Consider the following 26,926-nt stretch of genomic DNA (forward strand, 5'->3'; position numbering starts at 1 on the left):
CATGGTGGTGGTGGCAGCGTATCTCAGGAAAGGGGGGATTCACGTCTACCCCTAACTGGACAATTGGTTGATCAGGGCGCGCTCTCCCGAGCAAGTCCTGGATCATTTGTCAGTCACCTGCCACTCCCTTCACAAGCTGGGCTTCTCCCTCAACTTAAAGAAGTCCCACTTGACACCTACCCAGTGGCTCCAGTACATCGGAGCAGTGCTTGACACATCCCTGGGGCAGTGTCTCCCTCCCCAGGTGAGGGCTCATCACATTCTGCAGATGGTGCACAAGTTTCAACTTGCCCAGAATCTCCCGGCGTTCGAGTTCTTGAGGTTGCTCGGCCTCATGGCATCCTGCATTCTTCTGGTGCCAGAGGCCAGGTTGCGGATGAGATCTCTGAAATGGGCTCTCAAGCTCCAGTGGTCGCAGTCCTCTGGCAGGATGTTGGATCCCGTTCGGGTGCCACCCTCAGTCACCCAGGATCTTCTGTGGTGGGCCGTCGAAGGCAATCTGATGAAGGGGGCTCCATTTTGGCTATCCTGGCCAAAGGTAATGATCGTGACGGACGCGTCCCTCACGGGATGGGGAGCTCATGCCAACGAGTTGACAGTCAGCGGTCGTTGGTCTCCGTCGGAGTCCAGACTCCATATCAATCTGTTGGAGCTGAGAGCCATCAGGCTAGCCCTGAATGCTTTTCTGCCATCTGTGCAGGGGAAGAATGTCCTGATTCTGATGGACAACACAGTGGCCATGCACTACCTCAACAAAAAGGGTGGGGGGCAGAGTCTCTCCCTCTGTGCAGAGAGGTGATGCAGCTATGGTTCTGGGCCATCCAGCAGGAAATTTCGATCTCGGCAGTTCATCTGGCCGGAGACGAAAACGTGGCGGCAGACGCTCTGAGCAGGCAGAGCACGGTCTCTCACGAGTGGGAGCTGGCTCAGGAGATTCTCCTGGAGATCTTCGCCCTTTGGGGGACCCCACAAGTGGATCTCTTCGCCACCAGTTCCAACCGAAGTGCGAAAAATTCTGCTTGTGGGAATTTCCTCCAAGAGGAGCCTTAGGGGACGCGTTCGTAGTGGAGTGGTCCGTCCCACTGCTGTACGCGTTTCCTCCAGTCCCCGTCATTCCGCAAGTGTTGTGGAGGTTACGGAGGTTCGGTTCCCGGATGATCCTCATTGCTCCGGCATGGGCCCGGAGAGCGTGTTACCCGGACCTTCTCGACATGTCCATCTGCCCTCCACACTGTCTTCCCTACCAAGACGATCTGCTCTCACAGGAGGGGGGTCAGGTTCTCCATCCAGAGGTCAAGTCCCTCAACTGTCATGCCTGGCTTCTGAAAGGTTGAGGTATAAGGATTGGGACCTTCCTGAAGACGTGATGGAGGTGTTGCTTTCGGCCAGAAGGCCTGCACCAAAGTCCCTGTACCGTTCCTGTGGTTCTGTCTTTTTTGCTTTCTTTAGCCCACAAGGGCCTGCAAGTGGGTACCATTAAGAGTTACCTGTCGGCGCTGTCCATATGTAAGCGCTCGTCTGAGGAGCGTTCTTATTTTAAGATTCCTTTGATTTCCCAGTTTCTCAAAGGGCTCACTAATGTGTTTCCACCGTCACCTTTCCAGGTGCCCAGTTGAGATTTGAACCTGGTTCTAAAATTCCTCATGGGAGTTCTGTTTGAGCCTTTACATTCTTGCCCTTTGAGACTGTTAACCTTGAAATCTGTATTTTTAGTTGCAGTCACTTCCGCTCGCAGAGTGAGTGAGTTGCAGGCACTTTTCGTTAAGCCACCCTTCACGGTGTTCAATAAGGACAGCGTTGTCCTAGGGTTCGTCCTTCTTTTCTTCCGAAAGTTGTGTTGGAATTTCATTTAAGCCAGAAGGTTGTTCTTCCGGCGTTCTATCCTCCTCCGCATCCTGGTAAGGAAGAGGAGAGGCTCCATAGGGTGGATCCTAGGAGAGCTTTAAGTTTTTACATCTCACGCATGACCCGGGTCAGAGTGGATGATCAGCTCTTTATTGGATACGCTGGAAGGCGTTTGGGACAAGCTGTTACTAAACAGACTTTGTCTAGATGGATTATCTTGACAATTTCTGCATGTTACCGCCTGGCGGGTAAGAACCCTCCGGTAGGCTTACGGGCCCATTCTACTAGGGGTGTGGCTGCCTCTACTGCCCTGCAGAGGGGTGTACCCATTCGTAACATTTGTGAAGCAGCCACATGGGCCTCTGTCCATACTTTTGTCAAACACTACTCCTTGGATTCTATCCATGGGCAAGATCTGGCCTTTGGCAAGGCGGTCCTCTGTTCTGCAATTTAATTGGGCATTCTAAAATTCTAAATTCGTTCCCACCTCCTTACATTGGTACTGCTTTGGGAGTCTGTCATAGATGTGGAATACGTCGGAGAAACCAATCCCTTCGAAGAACAAGTTACTTTCTTACCTGGTAATGTTCTTTCGATGGGATGTTCCGACGATGAATCCCACATTACTCCCTCCCTATCTGCCCCTCTACAGAATTTCTTATTCGATTGTAGTTTTCTTTTCCGCAGGGCTTTCTGTAGTCATTCTGGCAGAAGATTGGTGCCACACGTTCTGGGAAAAAACTATAACTGAGGCTACTTATAACATCCGGTGACGTCGGCTCGACGGAGGCCCTCGAGGACAGCGTATCAACTTCATCGACGCAGGACGCAGATGCCGAAAATTTTCCGAAGCAGCACAGCTGTGGTGATTACCTGTCATAAATGTGCAATACGTCGTCGGAACATCCCAGTGAAAGAACGTTACCAGGTAAGAAAGTAACTTGTTCTTCTCAAATTCGTTGAAAGGTGTGCCTTCCTAACCCTGAAAGAAAGTCCCATCTCTTCTCCAGTTTATTTATACCCTGAAGACAGAATTAACCAATCACAGTTAAATCTCTTTGTCTCCCAGACAAATGCATTCAAGACAAGGCCCCAAAAACTGTGCAGCAAGAAAAAAACAACACTGTGCACCTTTACAATCCCTGAACTCCTCCAACCAAAACCTTCATTCAATCCATCCAATACAGTGCATTGCAAAAAGGGAGACTCGCCACAGTGCATGGACCCCAGCTACGACACTTAAGGGCCTGATGTACACAAATGTTTTAACATGGGAAAGTCCCATTGAAAACATGTTTGTAAATCAAGCCCTTACTCCACAAGTTTGCAAACACTCCACCTTCAGTGACAGATTTCAAACCAACCGTTTCAGCGCCTAACGCTCTGGGCTATTAGTTCTCCTAAGCAAGCATCCTCTCTAGCAGAGCTATACATAAAAGTCTTTCATGTATTTGGGTGTTTTACAATTTTATATTTTTTAAACTTTTATATTTCTCATTATTGGCAAATGCTATAACTGGCATAAAAGTGGCTCGCAAAATGTTGCCATCTTGATGTATGTAGAGGATCTAAACCTGCAGCATGACAGGGATCATATCAACATGGGACATGCCTATACTTCATTGGCAACCAGGGGGGAGTCAATGATATTCATTTTTAGGTTTCATAGTGCTTGTATCGTGTTTTACACTTAAGCGCTGTACAGAAATAATGAATGTGTTCAGAATAAAGATATGAAGAAAACAATACACAAATAACAGAACTAAAACAGACGAAGGAACAGAGCTAAAAAAAATACCAAAAAAGAAATAAAATAAGCTGATGATCCGTAGAAACAGTATATTATGAAAGGAGAGCAACAATATGCAAATTGCAAGCCAAAAATTAGGCCACCCCACCACATAAACACAGATTACAGAACATGGATACAAATCCTAAAAAGCTTCTAAATAAAGTTCCAGTGCCGCAGAAAAAGGAACCATAAGCCCAGATAACAAAAGGGTCAAAGGAAAGCTCAAGTGGAAAGAGGATGCTTGAACATGGACCCCAAAGTCCAGACTCACCAGATAGGGACGTTGGCGGGGAAATGACATAAAGAGTGACATTAAGTGGGATGGGGCAAGTGCAGGAATTAAGAGTAAGATGCTGGGAGAATAGAAGTGGTACTAAAGAGAAGAGGGATCTTAGTGGGACAGCCAAGGGGACTAACTTTGTTGAATGCATGATTTAGAGTATGGCATCTGGTGAAGGGTGGACACAGAGACCACGGAGGCAAAGGGAGTGGAGAGTGTGGGAACAATGAATTGAGAAAGTGGGCACAATGCACAGAGTAAGTCTAAACATTATAGAAAAAACAAATTGGTGGTTTCCCATTTTTTATACCTATTGTTTTTCCTCCATCCTGCATGATGATTGGGAGGATGTGCTTTCAGTTCTAGAAAGATTTAAAAAGCTAATATTTCATTGGTGCATTCGGTTGATATATACGCATAAGTTTAACCGGGTTTACGTCTGTCACGGGAGCACCGAAAACTTGATATTGCCTAGTGCAATCCAACCACTAATGATACCTCATCTTTAAGAACCTAATCACGGGCCTCTTACCCCCCGTTTTATATTTTAAATAGACTTATGGTCTTATGGTTTACAGCACTTTGACGCACACGTACACACAGAAATGCACTGTAGTAGGAGATACATGGGCACAGGTGAATGCAAATGTACTAATTTGCTTGTTCATTGAAAGGAGGCACTAGACTGAGAACATCAGGATAACCAAAAATCATCAAGTTTAGTGCAGAACAGTAAAAGAGAGCTCAGCAGAGAGGCAAAAGGGTGAAACGAATGAAGAGGGGAACAGGTGTTTGAGATGAAATACCAAAGCTAAAATAATGAGTGTTGAGATCAAGTAGGGTGATCCCAAGGAGGCAAGAGCTAAGAGGAACGGGTAACCTCAACTGACTTAAAAGCAGTCAACAGAAATTTGGATTTTAAAATTGACTTGTAGAGAAAAAGTTAACCGGTGCAGACTGAACAAGTCACATAAATTGATTTAGTTTACGGTAAGGCACAAGTAGAAATGTTGTGGGAACTGCAGGTATAGAAATTGGCAGGGAGACCAAGGAGGAGAGAGCTACAGTTGAGCTGAAGAAGCATTACATTATCAGAGTTGTTTTGTTCGATTAGTTGACAGAATAGAACTGATGTAGTCCACAATGGAAAGATAATAATGGCGTGCGTCAAGAAATATGACCCAAAAAAAGGGGGGAAAAAGCTGGTACAGCAATCCCGGGAAGATGAGGCGAAAGGGAAGAGAGAGGCAGGTCAAAAGAAACCAAAGGAGTCATGGCCGAAAGAGGAGATACGCGTTACAAGCAAAAGCCTTGGGGCTTCTATAGGAAACGTTAAGTAGCTACTCGTGGATTCAAGTAGGATGCACATAATTAAGTTTAGGGGCTGAAAACCAAGTTGTTGTGGATTAACAGGAGAAGAAACTGAATTAGAGTTTAGGGAATTAAGAGGATCATAACAATGCTCTTGTGATCACTGGGTAATGGAAGACAGAAGCGTGAAGTCACATCTTGCTTGGAATTAAGATTTCCTCACTTAGGGCCTGATTTACAAAACATTTTCCAATGGGGATTTCCTATTCAAAAACGCTTTCGTAAATCAGTTCCGTAATCTCTCCAAAGAGATTACTGAGGTAGGGTGAGGTCATGAGAATTTGGTGAGAAATGCTAATGCTGCAGGGAAAATATTGGTCTTGCTTTTGTTTGGATGTCTATTATTTCAGTCTCCACTTTTTGGATTCAGGGCTGTATGAACTCTGATTTCCGGATTATAGATTCAAGATTTAATATTTATTTTGATTGTTTGGCCATGCCATTGTGAGGCAGCTTTGGACCATGATTGCTGGGGCCTGGTACTCAGAGCTTCATGAAATGAGTCAAATGGTTTGAATGTGACCTTGGCCTTTGCAGATTGATAGTGAAAGCCCAGCAGATCGATCAGAGAAAAATATACACTAACTCAAACAACTGCTTTTGGTCTTCCCTTTGGGTACTTGTAAAGCCATATGCTGGTAGATTTGGATGTGACAAGTGTAGACGATTTCACTAATCCATTTTGAAAGATAATTGTATGAGCTGTTTTTGGAATCCTCAGGACCATTTCCTTTACCGCAAATAGAAAAACATGTGTGGTTTTAAATGATCATGTGCAAGTTGCAAGTAAAGATGTATTGTTTTGTGGTCAAATAGTCGGTAATATAGTTTATTTGGGAGGAAGGCTTGTGAAATCAAACCTTTGCATAACAATATATAATGAGTAATATTTTCCCCACACTCCAACTCGTCTACATAATTGACCCCATCACTTTAAGGGCCTGATTTACACAAATGTTTTCAATGGGACGTTCCCAAATGCAAACGTGTGTAAATCAGGCACCATTAAGAAACGCTTCCGTGAATCAGGCCCTACGTGTTTTGTATTCCTCCATCAACTTCCTTCTATATCCGTTTGCCTGGTATGCTAATGCCAGGCTAGCAATTCCTTGGATTTCTATATAAAATGTAAACACCTTCTAATTCCATTCTTTCTCAAAGACTCTCATCTCAATTGGCATGCCAATATGTAGAATGCAACCATTGCAGAGTAGTGAGAAAGAATATCTTAAAATCACATGTAATAAAATAATCAATATATTCAGCTTAATATTGTTCCATAAATATTCATATAATGTCCCACCAAACCTTTTTTTAATCACTAAAAAAACGAGCCATTTCAGTATTTTTTCATATTTCAAATACTTCAGCAATTCAATTAAATGGGTAATGCATGTGTGCACTCTCTCAAGTGCATCAATTCTTATATTGCAGTGGGCAAAACTGAACACAACACTCCGCATTGTCAACAGATTGACAGAACACTATGACTTGTTCATGAGGTCTTGGTGCTTCCTTTCTATCAATTGTTCTCCTTTCCCTCGTTCTCCCTTTTTCCCGTCTGCATTATCCTCGTCTTTGTTCCTTCCTCGCATACAAACTTTTTCTCATCTTTCTGCCCTGTGCCCACCTCCTTTTTGTCTTTCCCTTCTCTCTACCGTTTTTTTTTCATTTCCCAATTGCTGTCTTTCTCTTTATCTCTAGCTCTCCTTTGAAGCCTTCTCCCACCGTTTCTCCTGTGTCCTCTCATTTTCTGTTCCTTTCACCTTTCTCTCATCGCCTTTCTTGCCACTCTCATTTGTTCCATTTTCTTATTCTTTTCTATCAATCTTCCATTTTCCCTTCTCCTCTACCTTTTCTTTGCTCTTATTTCATTTTTGTTTAGAAACAAGCTTCAGGGAGCAGTGGTGTGCTTTAAAGAAGTAACAAGTATTCATGCACAGTACAAGAACACTAAAGGCATCCATCTCAGTCCATATTGCGTGGGATTTGAGGGGTGCATGCACTGTGATGAAGAAGAGATGCAAAGAGTAAGAAGCACAGATGGTGAAGGAGTATTAGCTGCAGAGGGGGAAGGTCATGGGTGATGGTCCGCACTGCAAAGAAGTGACTAGGTGTTTTCTGAATAGGGGCAGTGATGGAGTGATCCCAAAAGTCAAAATATCATTGAACAGGCTAGGTATATAGATGGACAAGTGGGTCATCTATCTATTGCCAGTGACCCTCTGAACTGCCCTAAGCTCTCATTAAGGGTTTGATCTCCCATTGGAACCAGTTCTGCAGAAACCCTTTCAATTTGAACCGGTTAATGACGAGATAGTTGTGACTGCATTTAACAAACTGAAGTCAGCTTCCCCCATGGACCCTATTCCCCTTCATATTCTTCAGGTACTTCCTCAAACAATCATACCTTTGTTCATTGCCGCTCTTCAACGTTCTTTCTTATCTGGTACTATTCCCTGTTCACTGAAACGTGCTCTTGTCACTCCTCTTTTAAAGAAGCGTCAGATAGACCCATATTTAGCAGTCAATTATCATCCCATATCTCTCCTTCCAGTCCTTCTGAGACTTATGGAGGCGATCATAACACCTCAGCTGTCTCACTTCCTAGAAGCAAATACACTCTTATACTCCTTTCAGTTGGGTTTTAGACCTCATATGGGTAAAAAAGCGTTCATGGTCTCGTTTGTTTGACGACTTTGCACTCCTTCAGGATGGCAAAGAGGTTGAGGGTTGATTCACTGTGACCTCCCTGCGGCCTTTGATACATTTAACCACGCATTTCTCCTGCAACGACTGGAGAAGGCCGGCATTTCTGGAGTTCCACTTGCATGGTTTTCCTACTTTCTAGCAAATCATTTGTATTCCATGTTCCTACAGTCCCACCATTCTACCCCGACCACTTTTTCTTGTGGTGTCCCACAGGGTTCTTCTCTTTCTCCTCTTCTTTTTGATTTATATCTTCGCCCTTTAGCAGATCTCATCTCTCAACATGGGGTGCATTTTACACCGATGCTGATGATACGCAGCTAGTGTTCCCCCTTAATTCACCGGCTCTGGAGTCCCCGGGTAAACTGAAAACTTGTCTTTCAGCAATTGGGGACTGGATGGCAGAAAATGGTTAAAACTAAATGGGGAGAAAACCGATGTCTTGGGGATTGGCTCCCCCAGTTTTAATATCAACATGAGCACATAATTCTGGCCTGATTCCTTGGGGTTGTGTCCTTATCCTAGTAGTTCAGAAAAGAACTTAGGGGTGAAGCTCTTGTCATCTGGCTTTAGAGACGCACATATTACCTCATCATGCAATGCCTGTTTTGCCAAATGAAAATCTATTAGGAAGATTCTTCCTTTCCTTCCCTCCAACTGCAGAGTACAAGTAATCGCGTCTTTCATGATAGGGTTGCTTGACTACTGCAATGGTGTATATCTTATACAGAATAGGAAGAAATTACGGAATGTAATTTACTGACCTTACAAAAAGACCTAAACACATACCAAAAAAAGTTTGACATTTTTGTGGTATGTGTTTTGGTGGGTCGGTAAATAAAATAAAAAAAAGCCTGGGGCTGCGGGAGTGTCTCCCGCAACACCCCACTCACTATAGTATACAGTATAGTGAGCGGGGTGTTGCGGGGGACACCCCTGCAGCTCACCCGAGCAAAAGCAAAAAAAAAGAAGCTGGGGGCTGCGTGGGTGTCCCCCTCTACACCCAGCTCACTATACTGTGCAGTATAGTGAGCAGGGATTGCGGGGGCCACCCCTGCAGCTCACCCAAGCAAAATAAATAAATATATAAATAAACTCAGGGGCTGCGAGGGTTTCCCCCGCAACACCCCACTCACTATACTATGCAGTATAGTGGGCAGAGGTTGCAGGGGACACCCCGCAGGTCACCCGAGCAAAAGTTTAAAAAAAGAAAAGGACCCTGCAACGCCGATTCCCGATCACAGAAATGAAAGGGGACTGGCGCTGCAGGGACCAGTGCGTTGGAAGCAAAGGTAAGTAGGGGTGAGGTGGGGGTGGGAGTGAGGGTGTGTGTTTGAATCAGTGTGATTTTCAATGGATGTCCGCATGGGAACATTTTTGTGTTACGTTTGTTTCCCATGCAGATATTTCCATCGCGGACCATTCCGCAGCGGTAAAATCACACAGATCTTCTTAAACAACCCACATTCCACATCCAGCGGCTGCAAACTTTGCAAAACTGGGCAGCACTGCAGGCGTTGGGTGCTCCTCATCTGACTTCATCACAAGCCATGTTACATCAGCTCCATTGGCTTCCAGTGAACTCTTGTATTAAATTTAAGACTCTGTGCATTACTCACGATGCATATCACATGCAATTCACAATGTAGGCACAGAGAATTTACAGGAAAAGATAATCCGTTACCAGCCTACTAGGTGCCTACGCTCTGCCTCTCAAAACGTACCAATTAGGTGGATGCTCTTTCTCAGTTCTGGGCCTCTCTTTGTGGAACGCTCTGCCTTCTATGTTATGTGAGATTACTGACCATGCTCCCAGTGTGTTGAAAGCCCATTTGTTCTAGTGGACATCCCTAGTAGCTTTCTGGTTCTCTGCCTCTCAACGCCTTGATGCCCTCAGGCCTTAGTTTTCATTTTATAAGTACCATTACCATCTCCCCAGGATATTTCTTGTATCTTCAATCTGGTTAGAGTTTGGCTCAGAGAATGCCAGTTTTTGAGTTAGGTAGTCTGGTCATTGGTGGCTATGCCCTTGTATATGATAAAGTATACTGTAATAGTAACCTGGCTGGTGCATTCAGCCAATGTAATTTCATCAGAATGATAGAAATGTAATTTTATCTTTTTCTTCATTTAATAAGGCAGGTCCCAGATTTTGACAAGTGTCTCCTGCCATAGCCATATTTGAAATGTTCTCCTACTCCCCCCTTCGCCTTGTTTCTCACTCTCCTTATGCTTTACTCCCTTTTCTCTTTTTCTTTTCATCCCAGATTCTGCTTTCTAGCTGTCCCCTTCATTCTACAACGCTCTCTTCTGTCTCTCACTTTCTGTTCTCTCATGTATCTCCTTTTCCTTCTCCTGTCTCTCACCAATCTAATTCCTGCCTCTCTTTCTTCCCTTTTTCCCCTTCATTGTCTTCTCTTTATTTGTCCTCCTCCGCTTTCTGACTTTCTCATCGTTTACCCTTCCTGTTTTTAAATCACATTCTCCTCCTTATTTGTCTTCTCACTGCCACCATTTTCTGTTGTTTACAGTTTCGCACTTTTCTCCATACCCTATATCTTCTCTGTTTCCTCCCTTATCTTCTTCCTATTTCCTCCCCTTTCTATAATGTATTTTTTACCCTATCTTCCCACTCCTCTTCTTCCACTTTCAGTGCATTTCTTTTTCCCTCTCTCTGTTCATTTTTTTCTTTCCTTTGCCTTTATCTCTCTCTCTCTCTCTCTATGTATATATATATGTATATATTCCTTCCCCTTTGTATGTCTCTTGCATGACCTTTTCTTTTTGCTGATTTTTTTCTTGTTCTTTTCACCTCAGCTTTCGTTGTAACTATTATTTCTCTCTTAGCTCTTTCTTTCCTTTCTTCTTCATTTTGTCTTCCTTTCTTTCTTCTACTGTATATAATTGAGGTGTGTGTCGGTGTACGCTACCCACTTCTACATAAGGTCAGACATTTATTTGTCGGCTACTACTTGCACATCTTTACTTATCAAATTGAAGCTTACTTCGCTTGCTATTGTTCGCTATTTCAACTTTATAGTTGATTTATCCGTACCACAATCGGCAAATCAGTCTAGTTTTCCCCCGTAACTGATCTCATTTCCATGCTGTGTTTATGAAATAGTCACTTGCTTCACCTTTGTCCAACTCGTTTGTAGACTTCCTAAAATATTGCAATATCAGATTAGATAGGTTTGATGTGACTCATCCACACAGGACTATCTCGGCTACAGTTCAAGGGGTTGCCACCTTCTTGGTGTGCCTACATCTATGTACCATGGAATTAACTCCATTTTACCGTAACGTGATTTTGATGGTCCTTATTTTTTTGTATGTGGTTATCACATTTACTTTTCTTTAGTCCATTGGTATGTCACGTAACCTCCATTGATTTGCCAAAAAGTATGCTAGTGTCTCTTTGCTAATACTTCGCGTCCTTTCATCAGAGGTGAAGACCTATATAGTCACATCCCTGTGGAATGGGTATTTTGATCTTTCTATTTACCTGTCTGTATGTTTATCTGTCTCTCTGTTTCTGTATATGTTCATCCAATTACCCGTTTGTCTGTCTGCCTGTCTGTCTGTCTATCTATCTGTCTGGCGGTGTCCCACCTTGTGATTCTTTGTATGTTCCTGTCTAATACTCCGTTTGACTGCCCATCAGTCACTATGTGTGTCCATGCGGCTACAGTTCTGCTTGCACCAATAACCAGAGGCATCTTGTGTTATTAAGAGATATTCTTCACAGGGGCGAGTACTGAGAAATGAAGGTATCCACATACATCCTACCTACCTGTATCAAGCACATGAAACCCACTGCGGAAACCTGTAGGAAACAATAAGTAACTACAGAACATGCAGAGCACCTGGAGCTAGGATGCATGAGTCAGAAGTTGCTTGCATTGTGCCTTGTAGCTGACTAACTCCAATTTCCCAAAACGGAGTTCAGACTGGGAGGAAACTCTTGCAGCCTCTATGTATTTCACGTTCATGGACTCCTGCATGCACAGAATTCATCAGCAAGACAATTAGACTTTCAAGATCTTATCCTGGAATCCTCCCGTCCCTGAATTCCCAAATTGAAGCTTATTTTAACGAATCCATCTGAAGGTGATCCGAAAGGTTGTCTCTATGCTCTCCTTTGGGCCTTGAGAGACAGCATAAAACACAGTAACGTCAGTCCGTCTTAATTACACTAGCCACCTCTACCTTGGATTCCACGTGTGCTGAAGACGTCACCAGCAATCGTTGCAGAATGCCGCAGCCTGGCAGTCATATGGGGTTGATGGAAGAGATGACATCGACTCGGCACTTGTTGAACTCCATTGACTCCTGAATACGTGAGTGAAAAATTCAAGAGCCTTCAATCCAGACCGCCTTTCGACTCCTCGGGTGGGAATATGAGAACAGTCCTTACTTTTAAAGAGGTCAGTAAAAGACGAAGGGCCTTTTCTATGGAATCCCTACTCACTTGTCATAATGATTCAAGATGTCTGTAGGCCAGTCCCTAAATCCTTCAAAATATGGTTGGTCTCAATGTATATGTTTGACCTTCCCTAATGACAACCAATACAGCCAGGTCTTGAACGGAGCCTATCTTACTGGTCGGTAATGCATGCCAAAAATTCCATTGCAACCCACCGATATGAGTCATTTGGCACACAGAGCATCAGAGGTAAATCCATAAAATAAAGTTGCAGGATGTAAACTGTATTACGAATAGGGCGACAATTAAAGACAGCCAACAGAAAGATCAGACCAGCAAAATAGTGAATTGGGCAAACACTTAGAAAATGCCCAGCTTCTTTAAACCTGGCAATTTAAGTGATACGTCATTGAATGCCAATGCATCAAGCCAGCTGTTGGTAGCAGGTATGGCACACAGCTCCCACGGGTATGGAATAGAGAGCAATAGTAAGATTAACCATGAGCTCCCCAGAGAGCGCATACTGGTAATCCCTGGTGCTGTGCACCACAGGAAGATAGACAATGCAGGCAAATTGAATTTGGCGACTACAGCAAGCTGACAATGCTGCGGCAAATAAACCTAAAATACCTTTGGCAAAGACTATAGGATGCTGCAGTTGGACCAGGAACTGAAACACACAATATGTGTGCATACAAATGATTCCATTTACAAGCCAACAGTTGGTACAGAAGCCACTATGGATTTGGTTGAAATGGCCATTAATTGGGGGCATTTGGACAAATATCAAGAATTTATGCTCCAGCATAATTTCACAGAAAACGATTTATGTGGAGTACCATTCAGGAGGTCAGAAATGTAACAATTTCTGGAATATCAGAATTGTGTCAATGCTTTTATTTTAATTATCATTTTTTTGTGATGTTTCCGAAATCCAATTGGCATTTTGGAATTTTAGAAGGAATTTGGTAAGACTGACTTTTTAGTCAATTTAAGGTCCTACATGAAAGTTCGAAAGAGATGGCATTCTGTGGAAATTGGCACAGGATGTAATAAAGCCAATACTAACCGGTCATAGAACCATCATTTCTGAGACATAAACAACAGTCCCCAAAAGCATATTGTTATGTTATGTTGTTATGTTGTTATGTTAATTTATGTTATCCTGCGTTATGTTCATATGCGCAATGTTACATTATGTTTTGTTACATTGTTACTTTACATTATGTTATGTTACATTATGTATCATTTATATAATGCTGCATGCCACATAAGGCTTCTTCTGAGCATAGGCGGTTTTAAAAATAGTCCTCAAAATGGCACAAAAAGATTACAAACAAACAATAGCTGAATAGAAAGATGAGGGAAGAAATGAAAGGAAGCGAGAATTGGTTATTTGTTAGGTATATAGTTCTTCCTAGCTCCATTACACTTTTAGTCCAGAAGATACTGACCTCATCCATGAATGATAGGAGTCCAGGATTTAATAGACGTTACATTCTGGTTTATCCTCCATTAAGACGGGCATATATACTGATTTGCTAAAGTTGGATCTAGAAGTGTAGCCTTAAACAAGGACACACCAAACCGGGGGAGCAATGACCATTACTACTGGCATCTTGTCTGATAAGCTACGCACTATATTCTTCGAACAATCAGAAATGGGCCTACGAAGATCATCGTAAAGTCGGGTTTCCGGCACCAATGAAAAAGAGTCGCCAACATCATAGTCAGGAGCTGGCTGTCGACTTCCATCCACCTAACAGCACTGTGATTCTGTGGCCCCTCTGCGGTGATGTGTCAAGGAAGCATGTAAGGCCTGCAGGGATATGTTGTGATACCTATGGATGCCGATGGAAGTACTGGACACCCGTGAACTATACAGGAGTGAAAATAGGGATTCCTTAGGAGGAATGAATAGAATTATTGCACATAAACTTTGCTGTAGAGAAGCCATTCCTCCAACCATCCTGTGTAGTAGCGTAAGTATTATACGATTGCTTAATTTTGTCTTTTATGCTTGTGCATTGCTGTGGGTAAAAAGTAGAAGTGAGGCCCCATGAATACTCAAATTCTGAAAAGAGTTGTTGTCGTATGTGTGAAATAAACTGCAATGTTTTTAAATGTGCTGTGAAAAGGATCAGAGGCGAGATCCCTTGCAAACCACTGCAGTACTCTCTTCCATAGACCGATATGAGAACACAACAGAAAGGCTCGCTATGGTGAATATCTTCACAAAAAGTCAGTTCGGGTTGGTGGCTGAAGATAATGCTAGTTCACTACAGGGCCCTTCTTTAGATGTCCTGGGGCCCAGTGGTAATCTTCCGGCCATTTACCAATTCAGGGATTTTCCAGGATTCCCTTCAACCAAGCACAGTTAGAGACAGGATGCTACTTAAGTGATGGTCGGCTCCTTACAAATAGACCATTACACCCCTAGACGGTAATAGCCACACTTGTGCTCAGGTACTCGAAAAAGACAACTGAGCTAAAGCTGACAATGACAGTCACAAATACAACTTTTCTTTTATAATATAAGGAAGACATGAATTGGTCAGAAAACCGGTCAGGCAGCTCGGTTAACCATTTCCTGTTGAGATCTGCCAGAGGTTGGAGAACCAAGAGACCTACCTCAGCCTTTTATATTTTAAAGTTCAGCAAAATGAATACCATTGAATCGATTGATGTTAACACTAGCTATTTACAGTGGAAAGAAACAGCAACAACTGTGGTTGCAAGGACTATAAAAAAAAATAGTATATCTGAAAAAAACAAGTTTCAAAGGAGGTATGGTTGCTCAAACTAGCATATGGAACTGACCCAGTGAAGGAAGAGTGCATACACTCAAATCTCTATAATTCGTAATATGCATAATTACACTCAGAGTTAGAAAAAAAAAGACAATTCCACAACAAAAGTCACTAATAACACATTCTTCATTAAAAAGCTTTCAAAAAGAGTTAAGGTTACAGTCAATACCACTGTGTTACCATAAGGTAATCTATTATCACAAATAATAGTTTAACAAAAGTAAGATCACGTTGAAAAGGAGTATGGCAGCCCTTATATTTTATGAAATGACAACATTAAGGTGCCAATGGAAGGAACCTTTATCCCTCTTCAAGAATGAGTTGATACTGACATCATGCCACAACACCAGAATGTGCCATAAAATGGTATCCCCATAGCAGAGGATGGCTCGCCTTGTCATTCAACAAATGAACGCCAAGCGAAGACAACATGAATCCAAGGGGAGCTGAAAAACCTCCCACTGATGATAAAGTCAACCACAGATCACGCCCAAAGCAATATGATCACACTGTTTGATGCAAGAACACAGCCACGTTTTACTTTATGATGAAATACACAAGTACAAGCATGCAAGTGACATCTTAACCAAATGCTCTCATACATAAGCAGTCTACCCTCCGTACTGTTAGTTTCCCCAAGCCCATCGAGTCATAGGGCCTAGTTGGGAGCTTTTTATAATGGCAAAACCCCCATTGGAAAACGCTCTGTGAATAAGGGCTATAATCTGGTACTCATTTAACTTTAAAGATTTGCACCAAAGCCAAATTACTTCCATTCTTAAACCCTTACAATAAAACCGAGCCAGTATAAACCCAAAATGAGCATGGAGGCTTGCCCTGGTTGTTCCAAAAATAGTGAAATCTAATTTATATGAAAGAGAAATGCTTGACACTTTAAAGAAAGCCACTGCCCAACATCTCCTGGAACAAAAACTCTGTTTGATCCTAACATCCCAGTTGGTTATTGGGAAATGCACGTTTTATCTGTTTTGTTAAAAAAATATTATATAAGTGTCAGTCAGCCAACACCAACCTTTCTGGGACCTTCAAAACTTGCTCAACCCCAAACACTCTGACTTCTTTTCCAGATGTGTGACTGGGACAACCATCCTTTTGAAGTGGGACAGGACACTTTGAATGGTGGTTCGGGCCATAGTGTCCTATTAGCCCTGCTGTATCACCGGGTGACTTTGAAATAGTTGACCATCAGCTACCCCTAAATCCTCTATCATCTGTACCTAGAGTCGCCAATGGGTCCCTCAATGGTTAAGTTCCTTCTTATGGACCAGAGCACAGCATATTTACCCAGTTAAATGTAACTCTACCACTCGTTCCATTGATTGCAGAGTCCATGGGGTCGCCATTTTTCTTAATATTCATGTGTGTTCTTTAATTCCAATCATTTAGCAGTCTGATATTACTTTTGCATCATGCAGTGATGGAGTCAAGTTCTTTTTCTTGGTATAGGGATGCACTGAACAGACATGAAAAATGTCAGATGTGTCTTTGTAAGATCCGACCATTGATGAAGGAATGGTGTACCAAACTAAAAAGGAAATGGAGATCATTTGTATTTTCCTGCACCAGACATCAAGAACACTGAAAACTCCTATTTCCAATCCCTCAATTCTTCAAGTTCAAGATTATCATCAGATCTGCAGTTAGAAATGTTATAACATGGCTACGGCCCCTGAAATAAGAAACATCTTGAAGAATGTATTTTCTAGCTTTATGGGCTGTTTTATACTGCTCAACTGATTTTTTGGTTTTTTGATTGGGTTCTTATATCGTGCTTCATACTGAAGCCCAGCCTCTAAGCGCGGGGCTGGGTTTTGAACGTGTGTTGATTGGCGTTGGCTTGCTTCCAAGTCAGGCAGGTTGCCCCTAGGATATCAAGACAGGTAATGATTGGTTCAGCCATTATTTCAGGGCTTCATTATATCTACATCCTATACATTGACTTCCCAAATAAATTACATGTCATTCACAAAAGGCAGTTAATACTGGAGCCCACCTGACATTGGACCATATAACACCAGGACCAAAAGCAGTCAAATATCTCTGAGTGGAAGTTTGCCTTGACTTTTTAAAAGTTTTTTGCCAACTTCACAAACATATTTGAAGATAGGACCCCCTAATCTGGCCATCAATATTAGCCCCACTGCCCTATGCAAACATTTTGGTGTTTCAGCAGGAACTTGCTGGATCAAGACGAGCACGCAATAATGACTGCAACATCCATGTGTTATGGCCTAACTTCTGGTATTAATACTGGATAGCGTACCTCCTCAACTTTATGAAATCTTTTCAAACCTTTCTTTGTTAAATGTTCACGCAATAGTGCAGAGATTTTGATCTAGGGTCCAGCTCCCTTAAGCCTAGAGATGACCCTCTGTCATAGTGTGAGCTATATATACTTGTTGCAAATAGATGGGTCAGTTATGTATGATGTCCCACAGAAATCGCCAGTGACATTTCTAATTACACGATTCGTAAACACATCACCTAATTAAGTACAACTGATATCTTGAGTACTATACATTGCGATATCACGTACGAAATGCAAAAATGACATCACTGGTCACAATGGCTGGGTGACCATATTGACAAGATTGAGTTACGTAATTTCTCCCTACAACATTACTGTAGGTCTTCTGACATAACTTCAAACATATATTTGTTAACACCATGCACACGACAACAAATAACTTCATTCATTCTAGTGGCAAATTATAGTATCTTTATGGGTCAGCTAATCTTTCATCGGTATTAGATGACATACTACTATTTATCACTGGCCACATACCACAAATAAACAATTAATCCTAGGCATTGTGATAGTTCTAGTCATGACAAGTGTATGATTTGAACTATTTTGCCATGAAGTATTAATCACAATATTGGTGTATTGCATTATACATGAATACACAAACCTGTGACGCTTGGACATAGAAAGGAACTATTCTGAATGTCTTACTGTTGTCTTTCCCCTGCAGGGGGCTATCTGATTAACAAAGAAGTTACGACGACTACCTCTGACTTACTCCCATCTTACTATGAGTAAGACCAGAGTCAGTGAGAACAAAGTCAGATTTAATCAGACTAACTTCTTCGTGACTCATGCAGACCTCTTTCCAGGAGTACGACTTAGTCACTTCTTTGATAAGTGCCCCATATGGTGTTAATGCCTATGTTTTCAGTAAATGTCAAGATTTAATGAAGTTTTTATTTGCAGAGTGGATCATCCTTATGTGCTGGCCCACCATATTCCTGAGGGAAAGTTAAGGTTCCATTGGCATCTTAAGATCAGCATTTCATGATATTTAAGACGTTATCTCTTTTGCTAAGTTAGTGTTATTTGTGATGAGCGGTCCTCATTTTAACACGTGTTATTGTCTGCACCCTTAACAAATACTGAAAACGTTTTTCATTTTTTTTCTAAAGTGTCTTCTCAATTTATCATTCTGCCAGCAGGGGTGCAGGCCTCTAACCTGGATTCGGTGAGTATGCGTCAGGATGGTGGGAAGGAGTGTTGTTTATTGTAGTGCACTGTGAAGACATGCTTGCTAATTTAAGTCATATGGCAGTGCTGTTTCTTTCTTATTCTCAACTTACCTGAAGATCATTCTAAAAGGGGCAGCTCGTCACCTCCACATCAGAACTGCTTAAGGCCACCCTAACCTGTACCAGAAACACGAATACACTCATTATTTGCAAAACAAAGGTTCTGGGTGCAGGTTCTCTCTGATCTTAGCTTACCTAAAATCTTTCTATAACAGGCATCTCTCATCATTCAGTGCACGGTATAGCTCACCGTCGTCCCACACAGACACAAACACTGTGGAAAAACCTATTCATCTTCCTGTTTCTGTGCTGCATATCACCCATTCCAAGCTTACTTGGAGGTCTTGCTGTACAGAGCATTCCCTTCCCTGAATTACACAGCAATGCACACACGCATTCCTCGCCCCAATGCCTCCTGCACACACAAACACATAGGAAACCTGGTATGTACACTTCACTATGTCTAAATTACTTTCTCTAGTCATTTTGCACTTCGGCTGGTCCTGCACAGTGCTAAGTAAAGGCCAAATTGCTTAGTAAACTTAACTGCTCCCCAATGTCATTTCAGTTTCACCATGCTGTCATTCGTAACAAGATCAGACAACTGGTGCAGAGGGAAATCTCTCTCTCTCATATATATATATAATATATATATATATATTTCTGATGTTTGTTAATCTGCTTAGAATCACATGCTGTGCATAGGTCCGACATCCAGTGGTCACTGCGGAGTATTGCATTTTGTTTTTCGTAGTCGAAAAGGGGACGTCGACAAGGCGTGTCTGTAACACTATCCCTATAGTGACGTGCGTTGTACCCACAATCCCTCACGCGTCGAGGTCCCTCAGATTGTTTTTTTCCGCCCAGTTTATGGTCGCCTTACGCGGAGCTCCTAGAGAGACATTGCAAGACACTTACTACGGACCTCGGTCCTTAATTTATACCTATTGTTAAAGATCCCTCCCCTCGACGTTAGCTGTGAAGCTGTTTCTCCGCCGAGCAAGTTTTCGACGGAGGGGAAAAGACGGAGGAGATCCTTCGAACACGTGGCCAGGCCTCGCCGGCCAACATACAGTAGGGAGAGTGGGGGTTCGAACTTTTATCTTCTCGTCGAGAATGTCTTTCTTTCTCCCCTATCTTTCCCTTGGGGTTGTTATCACCAGTTTTTATTGCCTCAGCTATGGAGAGGACACCTTTTAAGTTTTGCCCACGCTGTAGGGGCAAATACACTTGGAAGGAAAAACACAAGCTCTGTAATCGTTGCTTGCCCCTCGATCATAAAGAGGACAGCTGCGCGGCCTGTAAGCTCTTGAAACCAAGAACTCTTAAAGAACGGAAAGTTAAGAGGTGGGCGGACTACGCTATGTCGAAGTCAGTTTCCTCACCCGCCGCCGCTGTTACAGAAAGTGACGAGGAGGGTGATAACTCGACGTCCGTTACGGAAGTCATTAACCCCCAGAAGGAGCGCTCGCGCTCCTCGACGTCCGTCCCCGGCCCCGACGGGCTCGGCTCACGCCCTGCTTATGGGGATGAACACCCCGGCGACAAGGACGCACACAGACCCCATAGGCCTAAGCACACAACCCACGGCTCTTCTTCGTCGAGGACGAAGGATCCATCAGCGCCGAAGGGGACGCAGGGCACTCCGGCGTCTACCTCAGACCGTAAGGGTCTCAAGCCCCACCCGCAAACGCAGCCGCGACCAGCGATTGGGCTTTCATCTAACACGGGCGCTACCTCAAAAACATCCGACGTAACGCTCCATAGAGCGGCCGTCGAGAAACAACGCGTAACGCAGGCAACGTCGACTCCAGAACCCTCGACTGACGAACTCGTTGTCGAGAGTCTGGCGAGAATTGTTTCCGAAGACAAACGTAAGCGGACGACGAAACAGACGTCGAATACCGCACCAAAAGATATAGAAACGCCGAAAAAGCACAAGAGTAGCCAGGAGCTGCCCCCTTCATCTAAGGGCACTTCTGAACTACCTGAGGGCTTTTCTGAGGGCGACGGAAACCTTTCGTCGACGTTGTGGGAGCGTTCTAAGCGTTTTGAAGGTGAAAACACTGATTTCCCCCCTCTAGACTATTCAGGGGTTCCCCATGAGACCCTTGAAAGACTCCATTCTTGTATGGAGAAAATGGAAAGGTTTTTGGGTAGCCAAAACCCACCCACACCCAAAAGACCAAGAGAATGGACCCAGGATGACCCTAGGGTCAAGATTCCTAGGCTGTTTCCCCCTTCTACAGACGCATATGACCTCACTGAAGAGGAGCAATACCTCCAGGAAGATGAGGAGTGTTTGGGTGGAGAAGAAGAACATGAGGAAGAGGGGTTCGAAGAAGATCCTTACACTACTGCAGGAGCTTTTGAAGAAGATACAGCTACCTCGCAGCCCTGGAAATCCCCATCAGTGCAGCCTTGGCAATCCCCATCAGTGCACTCAGACCCTGATGTCTTTCACCCTTCTCCTCTCAAGGATTCACATATCGGGAACACCTCTCCCATAGATGACCAACCTTCACTCAATGCACTATTGCACAAGGCAGCAGCGCATTTTGAGATAGACACAGGGGAAACTCTTCCTGACATAGACTTTGTAGAGAAAGTTATTAAAGAAAAAGCCCCTGTTAGCCAGTCTATTCCGCTCCTGGCTTCTATAAAGAGAAGAATATCTCCTTCCCTTTCCAATCCTGCCTTAGTAAGAGGGGTCAACCCTCGAATAGAAAAGCTCTTCAGCCCTTCATCCTCTGACCCTTTGTACATCAGAGGACATTCTATTCCGGACTCCCTCGTAGTTACTAATACAAGAAAAAGAGCGGGGGTACCACTATCCACTAGTGAGGCACCACCTGACAAAGAGGGCAAGAAGCTCTATGCACTTGGAAAGAGAATCACGAACTCCGCCGCATTCTCAACTAGAATTGCAAATAACAATTCCCTACTATCTAGCTACGCGGATGCACAGTGGAGCAAGCTGCGCAGCGAAGCAGAGAACGCACCAGAACCCCTGCGTTCACGCCTGTTAGCTATAATATCAGAGGGAACTCTTGTAAACCAGGGCATCGTGAAGAACTCTTTAGATGCCGCAGAGATGGCTGGCCATTCCCTGGTTCAGGGAATACTTCTCAAACGCCATGTCTGGCTACGCAATTCGGGATTTAAGCCGGAAACCCAGGCTTCCCTGATAAATAAGCCCATAGAACAAACAAATCTGTTTGGGAAAGCAGTTGATGAGGCCCTAGAACATGCGAAGAAAGAGTTTGATACCATCAAGACTCTTGACCAAATTTCTAGGCCACCTAACAGACGCAGCTATGGCAATAGACGCTCCTTTCGTGGCCAACGCCAGCAGCAAGGCCAACAGCAATTTTTCTCTGCTACCAACTGGCCCTCTAACCAAAGCACCCAGTTTAGTCAAAGAGGCCAACGTCGTGGCAAAGGAAGAGGTCGCGGCTCCAGCCCCAAAGGTCCCACGCCCAATACCAACAAATGACCCGAAGATTCGGGTCCCCTCCCATGCATCACTGGTCGGGGGCCGGCTAACATCGTTCCTTTCAGCATGGGAGGGAATAACGTCAGACCGCTGGGTATTATCCACCATAGCCCACGGATACTGCATCGAATTCAACGGTTCCCCGAAATACAGACCCCCACGGAACCGACGCATGACACCGGAACACCTCACTATTCTTCTTCAAGAAGTAGAAGAGCTACTGAAAAAAGAAGCTATAGAGGCTGTCCCCCTATCTCAGGTAACAGAAGGTATTTATTCAGTGTACTTCCTTGTACCCAAAAAGGATTTAACCATGCGCCTTGTATTAGATCTGCGCCCAGCGAACAAGTTTGTCAAACCCCAAAAGTTTCGTATGGTGACCTTGCAGGAAGTAATCCCACTGTTATCACAGGGGGATTACATGACAACACTAGACATGAAAGATGCATACTTTCATATTTTAATGTTGCCAGCGCACAGAAAATACCTCAGGTTCAAGATAGAGAACAAACACTACCAGTTCAGAGTACTACCGTTCGGGATAGCATCTGCACCAAGGGTATTCACGAAAGTACTGGCAGTGGCAGCGGCCCACCTGCGCAGGTTATCCATCCCGGTATACCCTTACCTCGACGACTGGCTCATAACAGGGGATTCTTACGAAACATGCTTCTCCAATACCCAAAAGACCGTAGACCTTTTGTCCCAACTGGGCTTCTCCATCAACGAAAAGAAGTCCAGCTTAGACCCTAGCCAAATCAAACAATTCCTAGGGGCTCTAATTCGAACAAAGGACGGCCTCGTCTTCCCCTCCAACGAGAGGGTCCAAAACATGCTGTTTCAGATCCCCCATTATGTGGCAGGTCGAGAGGTGACGGTACGCAAAGCAATGCGCTTGCTAGGGATGATGGCGTCATGTATTTATTTGGTACCTCACGCGCGCTTGCGCATGCGCCCAATGCAAGAGTGGCTTTACAGCCAGTGGTGTCAGGCCAGCGGACAATGGGACGATCTAGTGGTGGTCTCGCAGGCCTTGGTTCTCTCGCTACGGTGGTGGACAAAGGAAAACCTGTTATTAGGGAAGACTTTTGCAACACCCGCAGTGGAAGCCACTCTAACCACAGACGCATCCCTTACAGGATGGGGGGCTCACCTATCCCATCAGACTGCTCACGGAGTGTGGACTCCGAGCTTAGCATCCAAGCATATAAACCTGCTGGAACTACTAGCGGTGTTCAAAGCACTGAAAGCCTTTCAGGAACACTTACAAGGAAAGACAGTGATGGTCCTCACAGACAGCACCACAGCCATGTATTACCTCAACAAGCAAGGGGGCACTCACTCTCCAGGACTGTCCAAGCTGTCCCAGAATATATGGAAGTGGGCTCTCAAACACAACATGTTCCTACTATCACAACATGTACCAGGGGAACTCAATCTGCTAGCAGACAAACTCAGCAGAGACGTCCCCCTGCCCAAAGAGTACGAATGGCAATTGCACGAAGACATCGTCTTAGACGTCTTCACGCAATGGGGATTCCCGGAAATAGACCTGTTCGCAACCCTGGAGAACTCACAATGCCAAAGTTACGCCTCCAGGTACCCCCAAAACCAGTCCAAGGGGAACGGTCTGTCGATTCAATGGTCAGGGAAATTTGTTTACGCCTTTCCCCCGACTCCCCTCCTCAACAAAGTGGTGCACAAAATGCACCAGGAGCAGGTTACCATGATACTAGTGGCCCCAATGTGGGCCCGGCAGCCATGGTTCGCTCACTTGATGGAGATGTCCCTATCTCCCCCAGTGAAACTTCCCTGCTGTCACAAGACAAGGGCAGGACACTGCATCCATGCCCTCAGACCATGAACTTAGCAGCCTGGCTCCTGAGATCATAGAATGTGGACATTTACATCTCCCACAGAGATGTATGGACATCCTCAGGGAAGCCAGAAAACCTAATACTCGCCACTGCTATTCTAGCAAGTGGAAAAGATTTGTCATCTGGTGTAGAGGTAAGAACATCAACCCGGTTGACTGCTCTGCCACTAACATTATTCTGTACTTGACCCATTTACTGGATTCAGGTCTAGTGTTTAATTCCATTAAAGTCCATCTAGCGGCACTTTCTGCATACACCACTTCCCAACTTAAAGTGTTGTGGTGGAAGATACCAGTTATCAAGGCCTTCATGGAGGGGGTAAAGAGAATACACCCTCCGATAGCTAACCCAGCTCCCGGATGGGACTTAAACGTGGTACTTTCTAGACTCATGGGCACTCCTTTCGAACCCATGCACAAGACAACTCTTAAATACCTCACTCTTAAGACTGCTTTCCTAATAGCTATCACCTCCATTAGGAGAGTAAGTGAACTACAGGCTCTTTCTGTACTAGACCCCTTCGTAACAGTTCACAAGGATAAGGTGGTTCTATGCACACACCCAAGGTTTGCACCAAAATTCATCTCGAAATTTCATGTAAACCAGTCTATAGAACTACCAACGTTCTTTCAAAACCCTTCCAGCTTGGGAGAAAAAAGTCTGCATACACTAGACGTACGCAGAGCTGTCATGTTCTACATGGAAAGAACCAAAACACTGAGAAAGACTAATCAGTTCTTTGTCTCGGTGGCAGCAGGAAGAGAAGGAGATGCAGTTTCTAAGTCCACTATATCTAGATGGATTGTACAATGCATCACTCTCTGTTACACTCTTGCTAAGTGAGAATTACCCTTCAAGCCAAGAGCACATTCCACTCGAGGCACTGGGGCTTCCATAGCATTCATTGCAAATGTTCCCCTTGAGTCCATCTGCAAAGCGGCTACCTGGAGTTCTGTGCACACCTTTACAAAACACTACTGTCTAGATGCACACTCTAGATCTGACTCCCAGGTGGGACAGGCAGTATTAAGACATCTTTTCTCTACTGTTCCTTCTCATAACCCACCGCCAACTCCGGGTACTGCTCGCTAGTCTATGCACAGCATGTGATTCTAAGCAGATTAACAAACATCAGAAGACAATGCATTACTTACCGTAAAAGCATTTCTGATGGTTGTATCTGCTTAGATTCACATGCGCCCGCCCTTCCTCCCCGCTCGGATGGAAGGAACATAGACATCCTTTCCTATATTTCTCTCTATCTGTACTCACTCACGTCTAGAAGGCTCCCTCAGGGCAGAAAAATACAAACAGAGGGACCTCGACGCGTGAGGGATTGTGGGTACAACGCACGTCACTATAGGGATAGTGTTACAGACACGCCTTGTCGACGTCCCCTTTTCGACTACGAAAAACAAAATGCAATACTCTGCAGTGACCACTGGATGTCGGACCTATGCACAGCATGTGAATCTAAGCAGATACAACCATCAGAATGCTTTTACGGTAAGTAATGCATTGTCATATATTATATATATATATATATATATATATATGAGAGAGAGAGATGTTTTTTTCATATATATATATATATATATATATATGAAAAAAACACACACTCCTCTCAGGTTGTAGTACTGCTGCCACAGTGTGTGGACCATTACCTAAGCACACAAGACCCTGCTCACTCCTTGGTACAAATGATGCACCCTTCCACATTACATAGCAAAAACAAAGAGGTGATGGCTGGAAGGTTTAGAATTAATCTTAACCACTGGCAATGCTCTGGGCAACCCTCCAGACCACCGTTCTTCGCCTGCCAAGCCATTACAGAAGGGAAAGACCATATGCAAATCAGGCTTGGCCCCACCCCAAAAGGGGCAGTCCAGCCCGAACTGCTAGGCCACATCCCTTCTGCACGAGACCACAAGCATCCCCAAACATGTTTCGCCCTTGTTGGGGCTCATCAGTGAGGAGTAGCTTGGGTCTCTAGGCCCAGCAGGCACGGGACCCACGTCTGGGCATACCCGTCCCACTTGGGGTGACATAGCAAAAACAAAGAGGTGATGGCTGGAAGGTTTAGAATTAATCTTAACCACTGGCAATGCTCTGGGCAACCCTCCAGACCACCGTTCTTCGCCTGCCAAGCCATTACAGAAGGGAAAGACCATATGCAAATCAGGCTTGGCCCCACCCCAAAAGGGGCAGTCCAGCCCGAACTGCTAGGCCACATCCCTTCTGCACGAGACCACAAGCATCCCCAAACATTACAGACATGTTGTTAAAAGACACTCACCCTACAGGGTGGACTCAAGCCACGCGTTCTGCCCGTTTACCGGGCTTTGCCAGGCTGATTCGAATCAGGATGATACCTACCCGCAGTTTTTGTGTTGTGCACGTTTATACTGAAATAAAGATGACATGATTTTATCAAGGAGTGAGCAGGGTCTTGTGTACTTAGGTAATGGTCTACACACTGTCACAGGTGTTTTGCAGTACTACAACCTGAGAGGAGTGTGTGTTTTTTTCATGTTATAAGAAAACTAGCCAGTTTTTTTACCTTTAAGCACCAGCTGCGAGCAGGCAGTGCACTGGCTAAAGCACGTGTGCTTAAAGGTACAAAAACGGGCTTGTTTTCTTATAACATGAAAAGGGGGGTGAGGAGCACACTCTGGTTCCCACCACAATCCGCCTCTTCAAGCGCTTTCATGCCTCTTGCACTCATCAGGGAGGGAGCCAAATCAGGTGTTGCTGGT

The 26,926-nt window shown here is 44.2% G+C and overlaps 1 protein-coding gene across 2 annotated transcripts in view; it reads left to right on the forward strand.

Moving 5' to 3' along the window:
- Nucleotides 1-26,926, forward strand: part of KCNC1 (potassium voltage-gated channel subfamily C member 1) — a 434,810-nt gene that overhangs the window by 328,961 nt on the left and 78,923 nt on the right. Inside the window, exon 3 of one of the 2 annotated variants that reach the window (XM_069623782.1) lies at nucleotides 18,678-18,733. The exons of the other annotated variant lie outside the window; for it this stretch is intronic. Within the exon in view, the coding sequence (XP_069479883.1) occupies nucleotides 18,678-18,733 (56 nt within the window). The remainder of the gene's footprint in view (nucleotides 1-18,677; nucleotides 18,734-26,926) is intronic. 2 annotated transcript variants of the gene reach the window in all.

Source organism: Ambystoma mexicanum, chromosome 11 (assembly GCF_040938575.1).
Source record: "Ambystoma mexicanum isolate Mex_15411 chromosome 11, UKY_AmexF1_1, whole genome shotgun sequence".
In the NCBI taxonomy this organism is placed as follows: Eukaryota; Metazoa; Chordata; class Amphibia; order Caudata; family Ambystomatidae; genus Ambystoma; species Ambystoma mexicanum.